General features: G+C 37.9%; 2 protein-coding genes across 2 annotated transcripts; one reads left to right on the top strand and one right to left on the bottom strand.

Annotated features, from left to right (window-relative positions):
* Window positions 1-3,787: 3,787 nt before the first annotated feature.
* LOC108355276 (uncharacterized) lies at window positions 3,788-4,748 on the top strand. The gene is made up of 2 exons (XM_017606443.1): window positions 3,788-4,222; window positions 4,560-4,748. Exons 1-2 carry the CDS (start codon window positions 3,788-3,790, stop codon window positions 4,746-4,748), a joined length of 624 nt encoding a protein of 207 aa, XP_017461932.1.
* A 3,032-nt stretch (window positions 4,749-7,780) lies between these two features.
* LOC108355266 (protein TsetseEP-like) lies at window positions 7,781-8,929 on the bottom strand. The gene is made up of 3 exons (XM_017606434.1): window positions 8,764-8,929; window positions 8,336-8,674; window positions 7,781-8,200 (listed from the first exon to the last, which is right to left on the bottom strand). Exons 1-3 carry the CDS (start codon window positions 8,809-8,811, stop codon window positions 7,781-7,783), a joined length of 807 nt encoding a protein of 268 aa, XP_017461923.1. The 5' UTR covers window positions 8,812-8,929.
* Window positions 8,930-16,349: the final 7,420 nt, after the last annotated feature.

Here is a 16,349-nt window from a genome sequence, read left to right as displayed (position 1 = left end):
ACAAAATTGAAACAAAAGACTCCGGAACACTCTGGAAAAGAACAAAATGAGCGCAAAAGTCTTAGGAACTTCCTCTCGAAGAACCACTTGAGAACTGAACTCTCAGGAACTTCCTGACTGAGAACGAAACGGGAACGAATCTTCTCTGGATTATTCGTGAATGATGGAAAGGAGAAAACAATTTTCTAATAGCGTTGTATTAATTTGAACTGAAACATAAATATGCAAATGACGTCAAAGAAAAGACACGAACTTTTCTAGCACCGAAAAACAAAAAATTATTCCATAAATGTATAGTGCATTCTAATGATAAACGATCTGGTTCTGATCCAGCTTTCCTCTGGCTTAGAATTAAAAATCATCGTGTTCACTGAAACAAGTTTTCATCCGAACACGCAGACGCCCCTCTCATTCTTAACGTTAAGTTCCCAATACTTTTGTGCTCAATTTATTCTCTAGCAGAACGTTTCCCAGGTGTTTGTTCTTATTTCATCCTCCTTGTAAACGTTATCGAAACTTTCGTTCTTATTTTGTTGTCATTGAAAACGTTCCCGTAAATTTAGTTCTCATTGTGCTCTTCTCCTCTCATTTTCAGTACATCACCATTTGAGACAGGACGTTTTTGAACCAAGTTTCGAGGTAGGGCGTTTTTGAGACAGTTTCTGAGATAGGGCGTTTTCGAACTAGCTGCCGAGGTGTGTGGATCATTCATTCAGGCGACGATATGTGTATATCATCACGTTAAACAATTTTCTGTGTGCTCAGAATTTATGAGTCCAAAATGAGTCTTTCTTTCTTCATAAATATGATTCTGAGACCAGTCAACCAGGCTAACTCATATGAGACTATTTTGGTGTCAAATATTATGAGTGGAACAAAAGTAATAAAGTAGAAAAGGAGTTTTTTATTAATCAGGATTATGAGAATATTATTTTTTTTTAAGATACACAAAAACGTCATATTTCAGACTCTAATTGGACTCGTATTGGCGTGCCCTTCCAAGAAGGGAAAAAGGCTCTTTTCTCTGACTCCTTTTTGAGCTCATAATGTGGGTGCCAACTCAAAATTCTGAAACTTTCTGACTCTAAAATATGTCCGAATGTTTATAAGGCTATTACTTTTAACGAGCGATTGTTTTATGTATATACATATATACATATCGTCGTTTAAAGTGCAAAACCGCGTATCAACAAAATGCAAAACCGCGTATGTGAAGTTGTAGAAATTATTTTTTAGAGCGTACAAACACTCATATTTCAAAATAGTTCTCTTTTTTATAAAGCAATCGCATATCTGCCTAGTATATTTCAGGACGAATGGATAAGGATTGAGCCAAGAGCTTGTGTGAGCAAATCCAATTTTTGGCAGCCAATGTCAGTTACGCGGTTTTGTACTTTAAACGACGATATGTATGTATGTATACATATAAATATATTCATAGGTTTCACGGAAACGCTTAAAATGATTTCGATGAAATTTTGTATTCAGATAATGTTTTTAATATTAAGGTAAACAAGTGTTAACTCTAGAGATATACGTACAAAGTTGCCGCCTATTCGAAACTACTTTTTAATAAGTTAAATAAAACATTATTTTGGGGATCAAGTGAAAAGTATTTTAACAAGTAAAAATGTCTGAATTCGGGCGGAGCTGAACATTAAATACCGGGCGCAAATATTAAATATGGTTTTTTCACCTTTCCGTTTATGTTCAGTTAGACTTAATGAGTTAAACTTATATAGTTACACATATGTTGGCGGTATAACGCCCAATTTCCAAAATTCCATAATAATGTTACTTCTTTTTAAGGAATTGTTGTTAGTATCAATTTTGGGTAAATTTGTGTCCTTAAATTTCGAAATATCGAAGTTTCAAGTATTTCTGAAATTAACCGTTATATGAAAAGTGGGCGTAATTTTAGCCCGATTTTAATAATTTTTAACGCTTTTCTTTTATGTGTTAAGCACAATAATCATACGGAGTTTTGTACAAATTGATCGAACGGTTACCGAGCTAGAGATATGTGTGGTCATAAGTAGGCGGGGTCACGCCTAATTTCTTAAATTATATCATACACGGTTTTTTGCTAAAAAGTTATTGCAAACATCAATTTTGAATAAAGTAGCTTCTGTATTTACTTATGTATCGAAGATTCTGTATTTCTCTAAATTACCGTTATATGGCATGTGGTCGTGGTTATTGTCCGATTTTAAAAATTTTCGCCCATTTGGTATGCTGTGCCGAGAAAATATACCAATTTTGTATGATTTTGAAACCAAGAAATATTTGGGGTTACTTTACATCACTTTACGTAGAAATGGTATAGAATTCTTGAAAGTGAATATTTTTCGATCGGAAAACTCTGTTTCTCTTCAAAAGGGTCTCAATAATAATACTATATTTTTTATTTAATCATTATTTCATATTAACTATATTTTATAGGTCTGCCAAAAACCCCAAATAATACAATGGGGGACGAATAAGAAATGTTTAATATTAAACAAATTATTAAGTAAATAATTGGGAATTATTTCTGAAAGTCTTCTAAAGAGAATCAGAAGATTTCAGTCCAAAAATATTGATTTTCAAGAATTCTATAACATTTCTACGATCTTTTTGTTCTCTTTGAGCGACTTCTAAATATTTTTTGATTTCAAAATAAAAAAAAACTCCGAATTTTTTTTTGGACCATGCTAATATACACAGTAGATACATATTGACACCTGAGTGAAAGATCGACCTATGTCGGCAACCAGTTTGAAAACTCCCTATCTCAGAAAACTTTTCGAGAACGCCCTATTTCAGAATTTGCTTGAGAAATACCCTATCTCAAAATTTGGTCGAAGAACGTCCGAACATTATTATCGGTGTTAATGACGTGAGTGCCAAGGCGCGAATACGCTGACTGTTTTATGAGAGTAGATACTTCGGTGTATCCCCGCTGTGCTTCTCGATCTAATACAGAGAAGGAAGAACAGATGTTGCCCTTGTTTTTACCGACTATGTCGATGTCGTCGACATACGCCATAGTTTTAATCAACTTTTATTAAAGTTCTATTTTGAAAACCTCACATTTTGTCAAGTGGGTTGACTTCATTCTAACACTTATGTATGCCATGTTTTTGGTTAAAACTTAAACAATTTTTTGTTATCAATTTTAACACATAATCAACACCGAATGCTATAAAACTGAAGCCACTCTTTCCCTATTGATAACTAATATAATTGATGTTTTTGATACCTTATGAACATGTGTATTTTTGAATTATATACATGTACGCTTATTATGCTCCAATTAAAGATAAGCCTCGAAACGTTTGATGCTCTATATACCTACTTGTAGGTACATAAATATTTCAGCGGGCAACAAAAGTGATTTACTACCAATTGTTGGATGAGCGTCAAAACGGCTAGTCAGTCGCTAGTAACTTACACGTATCTATGTATAAGACCACAAGTTTCTGGTTGTCTAACAGTTGGTCTGTCTATTTGTTGATGTGTGCTACAAACCTAAGCATCAACGATCAACGATCAACGAGTTTATATCCATCGATTGCTCGTCAGATGGCATTTTGCAACTTGAACTGGAGCTGAGCAAACGTAAAACAACCGCAATTTACCGTCAATTACAAATCGCAACCAACGACTATTAAAAGCAGGTAGCCGCCTAACTATTTGCTGTGTACGTGCAGAGCGGTATCCGGCGTGCATCGCCGTACATTTTCGTAATTGTGTTTACATCCATACATATGTATGTATGCAAGCGAAACCCAACCACCACTCGACAATGGCTCATCAAATGTCTCCCTTAAAGCTGTTCCTGTCGCTGCTTCTAGTGTGGTTTACTGTCCGCCGCTCCACTGAGTCTGATTTGTGGTCCATTGTATTGGCAACGATGGCGGCTAGTGCAGGGCTTATAAAAGTGGGTGCTGCAGGTGGCCGCCATTACGGTGGTGGAGATGGTGTGGGTGTTGGCGTAACGACTAATGTAAATGATTGTTTCGAGACATATTTGCAGCAGAGTCGCAATGCGAGTAACACCTATGCAACGGCATACAGAGATTGCCATGTTTTTGATGTGGACAAACGTCTACTTTATGCCGAGGAGCAGCAACCTACGCGAGAAGGTGTAACGAAGGCAGTGGACGAGATGTGCACAGCTTTTCGCGATTGTGCGGAACGTGAAAGTGATTTGGCTTTCTTTCAATGCAATAGGAACAATGTGAGTGATTAAAAGAAAGTCTTTATACAATTTAGTGCATTCATGTGTATGTGTGGTCGAGTTTTTAGGCAAACAAAGAGAGTATCGATTAACCAAGTATGGAGCATGCAAAAGTAATTTCAGAACTCTGAGTTTACTAGAAAAAATTAGAATTTCCAAAGAAAATCAGCAGTTGATTTTCAGCCACATATTTTAAGTTTTTTAAATTAGTTTTTTAGCGTTCCTTGCTTGCTGAAAACCCGACCACCAACTAAATAATTTCAATTTTACTTACTGACACAAGTGCTGCTAAAACTGTTTCATTTTTATAATTTCCCTTTCAAAATACCATCAATAGTCGTACAAAAATATATACACACTAATGAACGTATATTTAAATTCATCGGCTGCCATTGTGGAATTGGAGAAAAAATACCAGGAAGCGGAAAAGGAAATGCTGTTGTGCTTCATTGCTGCAGACAAGCAATATCTCAATTCCACAGCAAAAGCGTATGTGCAGCTTTCGAGATGCTTGAAGGGCGGCTGAAGATTTTGTTGCTAATGTTTTAATTTCGGGTACACATAAGTGAAGTTGTTTAATTTTTAAGTAAGTTTAGCTTAGTTTTGTTTTTTAACTAGTGCCCAGCCACCCTTATATTAAGTACTAATATTATGAATGTAAAAGTTTGTATGTTTGAATGTTTGTTACTCAATCACGCAAAAACGGCTGAACGGTTTGGAATGCAACTTGGCACGCAGATAGCCTATTATTTGGATTAATATGCAGGTTACCTCCTCCGATAGCTGGAACAGAAACTGCTCTACTCGAAAAATCATAGTTATGGTCCGATTTGCTTGAAATTACTCGTTCATTAGAGTAGCCAAAAATGCAACGTGTTCAATTTGGGATAAAGAAAAAAATCTGGATATATGTAGCGTGAGAAAGCCATGCGGTTTAGACTTAAAGTCCAAAAATCTACCAAAAAATTGTAAATAGCATTAAAGACCAATATCTCTTAAGTATGTAAATATTTATTTGAAGCGCAAATTATACACATTTTTATGTTAAATGGGAGTGTTTCTCTCATATAAACTCTTGGCCTACAAGTTTCCATTCTTGGGATATTAAGTGGTCGATTTAAAATTTTTCAAAAGTGATTTTCTAATAATGGCTAAAATAAATATTTAAAAAACAGTGAATTATATAAGCTTCACAACGTTTAATAAGCTGTTTCATCCAAATAAGATTTTAGTTAATATGCCTTTTTAAAGCCGCGGGAGAATCTTAAAGTGAACAAAAGCACGAATTTATTTATTTTTTTCTTAGAAAACTATGAAAATTAACAGTTGGCGAAAATCGTCGACAGAACTCTCCGCGATAGTGCCGGCTGGTAACGGGTACTACTGAGTAATCCTATGTGATTTCAGGGGTGTCCTACTAAGATCAGGGATCAGTGCTGTATGCTAGGCTCCTCAATAGTTTTGATATACAGAAATGTTCCTTGATTGTGGTTTTGAGGTAAATTTCTTTACAGGGACTGGATCAATGTGTTAAGTGTTTCCATGCATTCTATAACCCCGACACCGGGCCACGTCGGGAAGTAAGGTGGCACGTGGGGCCCAACTGCGGAGGGCGATTTATTTCAGCAGTATGGAAAAGGTATGAAATAGGGAGTAGAAGAAAGCTATATTGTAGTACAAAGCGACATTGGGAATAAGCCGGCGTTAGATGAGCCTTGATTGATCCAATGAACTAGGAGAACGAGCGATTATAGTGGCGGGAGAGGTGGTTAGGTAAGGTCGCGTGCAGTTTGATGGCGAGCGCTTTACTGCGAGATAACAGAATTACGTCAATAGCATAGAGGAAAAGAGCGCTGGAGGCGAATTCAAGAGGCAGCGCTCCGCGAAAGATGAGAAGCCAGTCAGCACGCGGCAGAAAAGCTCTGCGCATGGAGCCAAAAAAGACCATCGACTTCACGGGCGGCTATAGAAAGAAGCAGCGAATGTTTGGTCTACTCCTTTACCGCAAGGAATTATATGCTCCAGATCAGGTATCTTGTGCTTCCTGATGAAGGGCACTTGGTCTCTTCTTTTCGGAATTCACTTCCAAACCTCGCTTGCTGCATTATAGGAATAGTTTGTCGAGAGATGTTTCGATTAAGTTAGTAAATGTTGAGAGGTATTTAACCGAGATAAGAGTAGCTACTACAATATCATCGGCGTATGCAATTATCTGCCTACCCACATTTTAAAGTTCTTGAAGTAGGCTGCCTACTGCTATGTTCCATAGACGCGTTGAGATTACAACTGAGTAGGAACTTTTTTATTGTTGATTTACCTTATGCTGCGCTTATTTCTCGTCCGATTAGCAAAAGTTAGATAAACGAGGTCAGTGAATTGCTTACAACCAGATTTAACAGCGATGTGATAATTGCCGCAGGAGATACCTTACATATGGAAAGAACCCTCAATGCCCAGAAAGGTAACGAGGGTGTATTCTTTGTACAGAATGATCTTTCAACTGTGTGAGTTAGGGAGTGGAGTGCTGCTTTAACTGACCTTTTATAATTTTAGGCATGCTGGGCCTAATTTTGCTGCCTACCTGGTCCCTAATATGCCCATCTCTAAGTCATTCTAGGGATTTGAGCAAGAAAGATGACAGACTATTCGGCCTAAAGTCTTTTGGTCTCGTATGTGAAGTTTTCCGCTTTAGGAATGAAAACTACCCTTACCGCCTACCATTGGATACCCCTCCAATTAATTCGTAACGCTGCCTCAAAAAGTGGTACGGAGACAATCATGTCAGATGTATGCTGTAGGTTAGCGGGAATGATTCCGTTTCGTGCCGGAGACTTACAGGTAATATTCGCTGGGAGGTCCCCATTGTTGCCTACGAGTCGATTGTTGACTGTGACTGTGGAAGTAACCCGGATAGTGCATTTGAATTAGAATCTCTAATGTTTCTTCTCGCTACTAGTTGTTGAATCACCATATTTCTTGAAGGCATAGCTAATATTACTAGCACTCGTTGATAGTATTTTACTTAGTCTGCTGACCTCTGAAGTAGTTTATATTTTATCACAGAAGGCTCTCCATCAGGAGCGCTTTAAATGGACCGTGTTAACCGACTTCACAAAAAGGAGAAGGTTATCAATTCGTCTAAATATAAATTTTTTTATATATGTTACCGCATAGCTTTGGACCACGTTAACCGATTTCCATAATTATTTTTTTAGCGGAAAGGTATTACCTCATAGGTGGTCTCATACTAATTTGGTTTAAATCCGATCATTCGATCAGGAAGAAATTAAGGATAATCTTAAATTTTTATATGAGAATTGAAATCGGTTTTGTTTTTTGCTTAAAAATTAATAAAATCTTTTGCCTTCGGAATGCGCCATTTATTTATGTTTTCCACCATAAAGCAATTGAACACCAAATATTAACGCTTGCTGGGTTGCACCAAGTATTATTTTCACAAGAAGAATTAAAACAATGCATACTTTTGGGAGCTTCTATATAATTTCGTGTATGTTTTTACAGCGATTTGGTAAGTTCAATTTTGTTTCGTTTATACTTTTACACATTAGCCACGCCCCTATTTCCGTTTTGTTGTAACCAATTGTTGAAGGCCGAAATCAAATTACGGCTTGTTTCACGATTGGGCTCTGCCGCCTCTGGCGCCTCTGCTTCATTAGCCAATATCCTACCAATTGGTGTGCGACGAGGTGCAGAGACAAGTTGAATATCCCTGCGTGCATCTGATGCCACCTGCGCCTGTGCGCTACTGGGTGGAGTGACTATTTCTGGTGGTCCAAATTGCAAGCAATAATTAAGTGCATCGCTAAGGCGCGCTGTGGTCTCAACCCACTTGCGTTCGGTGGCATTGCAACACTTGTATGTATTTACGTCGATGACATTCAATTGCTCACGTATTTCACCCGCCAAATCCGAAGCATTATTCGAGATAACATAAATGGGCGAGAGTGTGTTGGAGGACTAAAATTGAGAAGTGATGATAAGAAAGGTAATTAATTATAATAGCTAAAATAAAAAAAAATATCAAATTAACTTTAGTTAATAATAAGTCAACTGTTGCCTTTTGTTCAAACTCTTTTCTTGATTACCACTCACCAAATCTGCGAAACAATCAAGTGCATCCAGTGAGCTGTTGACTGCAGTACAGGTTTGCACGTAACTACAAACACTGGCCGCATCGGTTGATATCTCTTTTTGACTCTGACTTGCCGCCTCTAAGATGGCATTGCGATCAGTTTGAGCCACCTGCAGACATTCCTGATATTCTGAGGACCACTGAGCTGCTGCTTGTTGCATTAGTGGCTCGTACGTGTCGAAGCATTCCGCAGACTCTGTTGGTGAAATACGCGCCTGGCGTGCGAGTAGGAAATTTCCCAACGAAAGTTTGGCAGCACGGTCAGCAATGTGTGTGTCAAGCGGCAGGCGGTTGGCAAACTGTCAAATTGAAAAATAATAACAATAATTGAAGTATTTAAACCTAATAAAAAAAGAAAGCACAAAAGGCGATTTGTAAATCCACTAACCACTGTTGCCAGGATTGTACTTAAAATGCACACTACGATTTTCAACATAACGGAGAGGTTTTTTTTTTCTGAACTTTCTAAAATATTTATGACGACTTTGTTGGCTATTTATCCTTCAATTTTTATAGTAAGCGTTGCTTTGCTCTTTGCTGTTATGCGTTTGACTGAATTCGCAAAGAAGCGCAACGATTTTATATTATTTGCCGGCAATGCTTGTGAGGCCTCTCAAGAGTTTCTTATCATCCAAATCGAGAGCTGTGAAAAATACGTAGATAAATAAATATCCACCCACCGCCACCTTTTCTTTAAGGCATTTGAAGATAAACACTCAGGCACTGATACATTTGAATTTCGGATGTATGACTTTAGGTGTGTGTGTGTGTGCATATTTGGTTGCGTATTTCCAGTAGCCACAATCATCAATCTATGTTCTTTATAATCACAATAATACCTGGGACTAATAAACGGATTTGAACTTGGCAAAAATAACTGAGACAAGTAAATTGAATTAAAAATCGTATTTTAGCAAAACGTTTTATCTACGGCTACTCTCTGATGTCAACAAACGTGGGACGTGTGTGTAATATATTAACGCCGCAGTTTCGTATTTGTTTTGATATACATATGCACATACATAAATATTTTAGCGCTTACGACCTGTAGAAAAGTTGCTGGGACATGAGCTGGGGTATTATGTATTTATAACTAGTGAACCCGGATGGCGTTGAAACGCCCAAAATAGAATTTCAAAAATTTAAAAAATATTCCAAATTTTAGTCAGGGTTAGAAGAGAGATCATCAAAACCTTGCAGCCGTTTCTGAGTGAAGAGCAGTCTCGCATAATGCATGTTTTTATTTTCACCGCATTTCAAGTAACCCTATACCAATGACAAAAGCTCGTAATTTTTCGAATTCCTTTCCCAAGTTATTCTNTATTATGTATTTATAACTAGTGAACCCGGATGGCGTTAAAACGCCCAAAATAGAATTTCAAAAATTTAAAAAATATTCCAAATTTTAGTCAGGGTTAGAAGAGAGATCCGACTGTCATATCTCATCAAAACCTTGCAGCCGTTTCTGAGTGAAGAGCAGTCTCGCATAGTGCATGTTTTTATTTTCACCGCATTTCAAGTAACCCTATACCAATGACAAAAGCTCGTAATTTTTCGAATTCCTTTCCCAAGTTATTCTCAAACTAAAATCATCTGACATTGTGATACCCATGTATTTCAATAAACTTATGAACTAATTCGAAGTTGCTTGTTCGAGCAAATGGCAACCCTCCTAAGTAAAGGTCAGGAATCAATCCCTTTCAAACCCATTTCGATATATACACCTTCGTCTTCTTTTTTGGCGCTGTAACCGCCTAAGCTATTTTGGCCGAGTTCAGCAAAGCACACCAATCGTTTCTCCTCTGTGCCAACTGACGCCAATTAGAAACGCCAAGTGAAGCCAAGTCCTTCTCCACCTGATCTTTCCATCGCAGTGGGGGCCTCCCTCTTCCTCTGCTACCACCAGCGGGTTCCGAGTTAAATACTTTCAGAGCTGGAGCATCGGTCTCCATTCGAACGACATTACCAAGCCAGCTGAGCCGCTGTATTTTAATTCGCTGCACTATGTCCATATCGTTGTAAAGCTCGTATACATACCTTTCTCTTAATAATTCATCCAACTTACTGAATAATTTGAATGTAACTTTTTAAACAGGCGGCAAATCTGTTCAAATATTCGAAATGTCCCAACTAAAGATTTCTTAACATTCTTTCATTTGACTATGGTATTTTTATATTAAATATACCTTTTGAATTAGTTAATTGTGTTAGACCCTTCCAACAGGTGGCACCACTCTTCAAAAGTATTTTCAAGCTTAATCATTGTCAACTATCCTTCGCCGGACACTGCGAAACATATCTTAACTAACTGATGATTTGAGTAGAATTTTAATTTTCAAACATGTGGCAACCCCGTTAAATACAGTTCATAAATAAGAAAATTTCAACCCCCTTCTATTGGTACCCATATTTTAATAATTCCTTTAGCTTATAACTTTAACTCTTCAAACAGGTGGCAACCCTCCTCCAACACCTCAAAAATATTCTTAGGGTTCAAGCTAAAGATTTCTTAACACTCCTTCGCTTGACATCCATATTTTTATATTTCTTATAACTTATGAAGGTATAAGTAAACTAAATTCGACATTTCAAGCAGGTGGCAGCCCTCTTCTCAATATTATTATATACTACTTTCTGAAATCCCTTTGGTTAGGCACCCATATGGTGTTACATATTTGTCTTACCTGATATGATTTTTTAAACAGGTGGTAACCCACCTATAGTTCAGCTAAGAACCAAAGCTTTTCAAAACCATTTCGATTGGTACCCAGTTTCAAATAACTGATTTGTTTTTTTAATAATTTTAATATAAGTTTTTAAAAGATGGCAACTCTTTTCAAAAAAGTAAAACCTTATTGTGCAAGTACAAGGTTTTTAGTTTAACATTTATTATTAAATAATTTGAATTTAATTTTTCAACAGGTGGCAACTCTTTTCGAAAGAATAAAACCAGTTTGCATATCTACAAATCAAGCGCTTTAATCGGGCGAACGGTCAAAATCTTTTATCCTGAACGAAAACCCCATGAAAACTCGCTTGTGTGTATAAGTTTATTTGACGAAAAAACCCTAGTATGTCAACCCATCGAACTAGAGGAAAAGCAACAAAACGCATAGACGAGTGCTCGAGTTTCACAAGAAAAAGGAAGCTGACAGATTCTACTGAAACTATCGCCACGGGTCATCTTTCAGAAGAACTATCTATGAAATACAATAAAAATACGCGTGATGAGCCTCTGCGCCAGCATAGACCGAATCCAATTTACCAGTGCAGAATGTACTCTATGCCGTAGAGAAGATTTGCACATACTATCGAAGGTGGCATTGTTAAAAGCACCCTCAGTGCCTACAAATAAGCCCAAGGCGATTTCTGGCAACCAGATATTGCAGTCATCTCAAGGACGCCTGATAGACATGTTGATGCAAATACAGAAGATGTGATGAGAGCGCCTCCTTACGAATGCGCAACTTTACCAATCTTTCCAGACATTTAGGCATCAAGGATGTCATGCTAATAGGCCTGCAGCTTCTGGGGCTAGTACAGTTACCCTTACCAACCTGTGTTAAGTGCAAAGGCGACATCAACCAGCTTCCATGCTTGTGGTATCTAGGCAAGTGCATGTGATCCTGTGAAAATATTTTTCAAGGTCGCCAACTAAAGCTCTACATCTTCTACAATAGGTAGGATGCCAATCATACCGGGCGATTTGAGACTGTCAAAGGACTCAATATCATATCTTAGGGCATCTTCATTAGTCACAGTTCTGGCAAGAAAGTAGTTGTACCTTGACACGTGGTTCTCGCCTAACGGTGACGCCTCTTCTGTGCGGTATTTTTTGCTCCACAGCCTTGAGCCAATCCCAGTTAGCTTGAGAGAGGAAATGACGGCCCGGATCAGATGGATCTTTCAGTGCTTAATTTGCGCAGTAGTCACCTGCAGAGTATAATCCGCCCTCCCTACTGCGGCAATGAGCGGAGGGCCTTTTACGGGCTCACAATAAGCTAACCTGACCCCCCAGACCTCCAGACGTAGTAGGAAGGCTTGATAATTCAAGGGCATAGCGAGAGCAGTTCTTCCTCGACTGATCTTCCATCACTTCTACCCTTTGTTTTAGGCAAAGGTTTCGTGGCGCCAGAGGTCTGTCTGGCTGATAGGAATTGTGCAATACCACGCCAGTACCCGCCACACTAGGACTCGATGAGGCATTAGGACAGGCATTGGTGGGTGTCACCACAGTTTTCCTTATATTGCAACGTTCGCCAGCTGATTTGGATGTCAGTGCATCCACCGAAGTCCCACTGGCTTCTGGAGTAACCACCGTAGACCTGGGCAGCTTACTGAATGCAGCGACAGGAGGGGTTCGGTCAGCCACAGAAGAGGATTCCCCCTGTTTGCGTTTCGCCCTCAGATGCTTCCTCCTCCTCCTCTTCTGGGTTTGTGAAAGAGCACCAAGTCGTTGGCATCGAGCTGCTTCTCAACCCACATCCCCTGCAAGAGATTTTTTCTCTCCCAACTCTGAAGAAGAGATGATTGGCATTACCTCCCCATAAAATTGAATATATACGTTCAAAAAAATTTTTTTGATTTTCTCTGAAATCTTAATAACATGTACACAAGTGCAAATGACTCCGGTCTTGTTCCTAAGGTGTTATTTAAATTTTTGCATAAAAATCTTTTTTTTAACGATTTTATCTATGTACATTTTATAAACTTTTTAAATATTTTTCATAATTATTGCCTATTTTTTGCACACATCTTGCAATTATTTTGCACATTCAATTTGCAAAAAAATCCGAGCTATACTTATTATCTCTCTACTTCGAACGATATCATTTATCTTTTATTTTTGGATTTAATTGCAACCGAAATAGCGCTCTTCCAAATCACTCTATTTCTCATCGAAGTTGTTCGTGTGTGCTTCCCCTTTCCCTTCAAAAAAAAGAATCTACGGAAATAGTGCGATTGACGTCATATTTTACATGACGAATATTAGTTAGTTCTCGATATGCAGCAAACTAGCGCCGTTATACCGCCCGTGTGCATACTAATTAAAATTTGATTGCAGAGCAGCAACTTTTTAATTAATGAAGCCTGCCCCCTTGATAATGCGGTGAAGTCAGGGCCGGATCGTGAGCGGCGCCATACAAAAATACCGCTCAGCCACTCAGAAATGCCGCTCAGTGCGGGACCGCTTTGCCGCTCATGGCGTGGCCTCGACCTTATACTCTTTTTACCTGCAGCGGCAGCGTTCCCACTTCATCTCAAAATTAGTTTTTCGGGCCCGGCTTAGATGTTTTCTCGACTAACCCACAACTTATGAAGCTCCTTGTTCCAACTGCGAACAGGCGTACGGCTAAGAGGTGAACGAGAAGGACAAGCCTCATCGAAACTAGCACGTAGGGCAGCGGTTAAATTAGCCACCACCACCTTATCTTTTTCTAGTTGGTGTCGTGGTCTGGTTCCTAAGATCCTCCCAAAACATGGCCAGTCCGCCAAGTTGAAACTCGATTCAACTGTCAAGTTTAGGACTGACCACCCTAACCGAGAACTAGATACGGTAAGATCAATCACTTCCTGGCTTCTGCGAGTAACAAATGTTGGCTTAGTGTCCACATTCACGTAATATATATGTAAGATATAGTGCCAAGTTTGACAGAATATACATATATAAAGCCGATCTCCCTTCGCATTGCACTTGCTGTTGCCCCAGATTTTATTCTGGGTATAAGCATCGGAACAAAGGCAAACTGGTCACTTCACGTGGCACAAAGACCGGACTGTGATAGGCGTATATGACAACTCCATTTGCATATCCTGCTTTGAAGAGGATGATACGGTAGAACACCCTTTGTGCTTCTACCCCGAAATTGAGACATTTGACCGCGATGTGTTGAGAGACGAACACCAGAGCTCTTTCACACACAACAATATACCTAGGTTTAAGTCGTGCATCCCTGCAGGAAAAGCTACTAGTTGTGAACTAGAATTCTACCAGTTTGCGTTTCAGCCCAACTAGTTCACGTTCTATCCCTTTTCAATGTTAGCGACTGGTATTTTTAACATTGCGATGTCCTACGATATGTCAATTGTCAGGCTATGCATCAGCATCTCCTAGTAGAAATACTAGTAGCATCATACCAGTTGATGAGATAGTCTGCCATTTAATCCCCTATGAAAAGCATTAGTATGCCTTTTTGCTCGCGGCGCTCCAACAGTCGCAATGGCCGACAGAGCAAAGCACTCGCGTGGTATGCCTGAGGTACTAGGTTCAAGCCCGGGCGCAGGGAAATTTTTTTTTTTTATAATATTTCTTTTATTTATATTTTTTATTAAGGGTTTTTTTTGTTATTCTTAAATTTAATTAAAAAAAAAAAATATCTTTTTTGTAATCTATTTTTTTATGGCCCAAGTATTTCTTCCCATTTTTTGTTTATTTTTTTTTTGTAATGCAACTAGATTTTTAAGTTTGTTATNATATTTTTTGTAATCTATTTTTTTATGGCACAAGTATTTCTTCCCATTTTTTGTTTCTTTTTTTTTTGTAATGCAACTAGATTTTCAAGTTTGTTATTTATATTTAAATTGAAATAATTATTCCCACTTACATTGATCTAACTTTAAAAATCTTAACCACCTCCAAGCGGCCTCGAACCTGCGATCCCAGAATCAGAACCAGTAGTCTTCACGTGACGGCACAGCCGACATTTGTAAGAAAAGCAATTAATTGCGTTTTATTTTAGACTTTGGCAATTCAAAGGCAGATGTCGCTGAACGCTTAAGTTCTTCGAATATGTAGAACTGGAAGGCACATACTAGTTTATGAACTAGTATTTTTTCTAACTGGTTTGGGTTTTCACTGCAGGGATATTAAAAGGGACATGCAAATTGTACAAAAACTTGTCACATATTTCGAATATTTCTGTCTAGTTATAGAGTACGGTTTTCACCTGACTTAAAGAAATCCGAATTTTATTATTTTAAGCAAGATATTTTCTTAAACAAAATATAATCGAACATTTTTTCTTCTCATTTAAGAAATTTATTTTGAAAGTGAAAAAAGTAATTTCCAACCCTAGTGCTCAAGTGGTTCGTTCATTCTAACTGAATGCATCTGTAAATTATTCTACTGCCATAAAGTAACGACAGATGTAGTAACCTTTGGCTGGGGAAGTTCAACGAATAACAGACGCGTTCAGATACAGTTAAATTATCCCTAAAATTAAACGGAAAATGACATATGCCACTTTCAAATAAATGAAATTGATGTTAGCATAAAGTGCTTCCGATTATCGTGAAATTTTTTATTATTTTTGTAAGATTTTTCGAAATATTTTCCAGACCTGTCATCATAGTTCGGAAATTTTCGGTATTTGTTCCTGTGTATTTTTACGTTATCTTTTGAAATTTTTGTTTTATTTCTTGGTATATTTGGGAACCTTTGGTGACTTTATATAGTTTTAATTTTGCCGAATTTTGTGTGTCACTACTTTTCGGTATTTTCGGAGGCTGTTTCGATATTTTTTGAGTTTTACTTTTTGAAGCTGTTAAAGATTTTTGTGTGTGTATGGTTTTGGAAATATTCCGTTCAAGATTTTAACGCAACTTGTCTTTTGGGATATTTCAGAAATATTTCAAGCACTTTCGGGATCTGCCGGATCCTTTTTTCTTTCCTGTTTTATTTTTCAGGATTTTTTGCATGTCTTTCTGTTTAATTTTTGGTATTTTTCTACTTTGCAACCTTTTGGAATCTTCATGGAAGTTCGCAAGATTTTAGGGGGCCTTTCCTATTTCTTTTTCGGTTTTTTTTTTATAAGAGAACATACGATCTTCTAAGAAAAGCTAGCCAGACGCTAGGAAGATTGAAACTGCTTTTACTGTGAGACATTGAAATACCTTGAGGATTCATATACAACTTTATGAGGAAGTAAAAGCATTGTATCACCAAAGAAAAAACTCTGGATTTTCCACGACAAA

This window comes from Rhagoletis zephyria, unplaced genomic scaffold, assembly GCF_001687245.7.
Source record: "Rhagoletis zephyria isolate East Lansing unplaced genomic scaffold, Rhagoletis_zephyria_1.1 Rzeph_scaffold_00161, whole genome shotgun sequence".
NCBI classification, from domain to species: Eukaryota; Metazoa; Arthropoda; class Insecta; order Diptera; family Tephritidae; genus Rhagoletis; species Rhagoletis zephyria.
Note: the sequence above shows the minus strand (reverse complement) of the source record. Positions and strands in the feature narration are given on the sequence as shown.

Excerpts from the sequence above, each read along its gene's own strand:
- LOC108355266 (XM_017606434.1), bottom strand. The coding sequence starts at position 8,811 with ATGTTGAAAATCGTAGTGTGCATTTTAAGTACAATCCTGGCAACAGTG. Across the intron at positions 8,675-8,763 it reads GTACAATCCTGGCAACAGTG|TTTGCCAACCGCCTGCCGCT; the intron begins GTTAGTGGATTT and ends TCAATTTGACAG. Across the intron at positions 8,201-8,335 it reads TTGATTGTTTCGCAGATTTG|TCCTCCAACACACTCTCGCC; the intron begins GTGAGTGGTAAT and ends TCTCAATTTTAG.
- LOC108355276 (XM_017606443.1), top strand. The coding sequence starts at position 3,788 with ATGGCTCATCAAATGTCTCCCTTAAAGCTGTTCCTGTCGCTGCTTCTA. Across the intron at positions 4,223-4,559 it reads TTCAATGCAATAGGAACAAT|TCGTACAAAAATATATACAC; the intron begins GTGAGTGATTAA and ends TACCATCAATAG.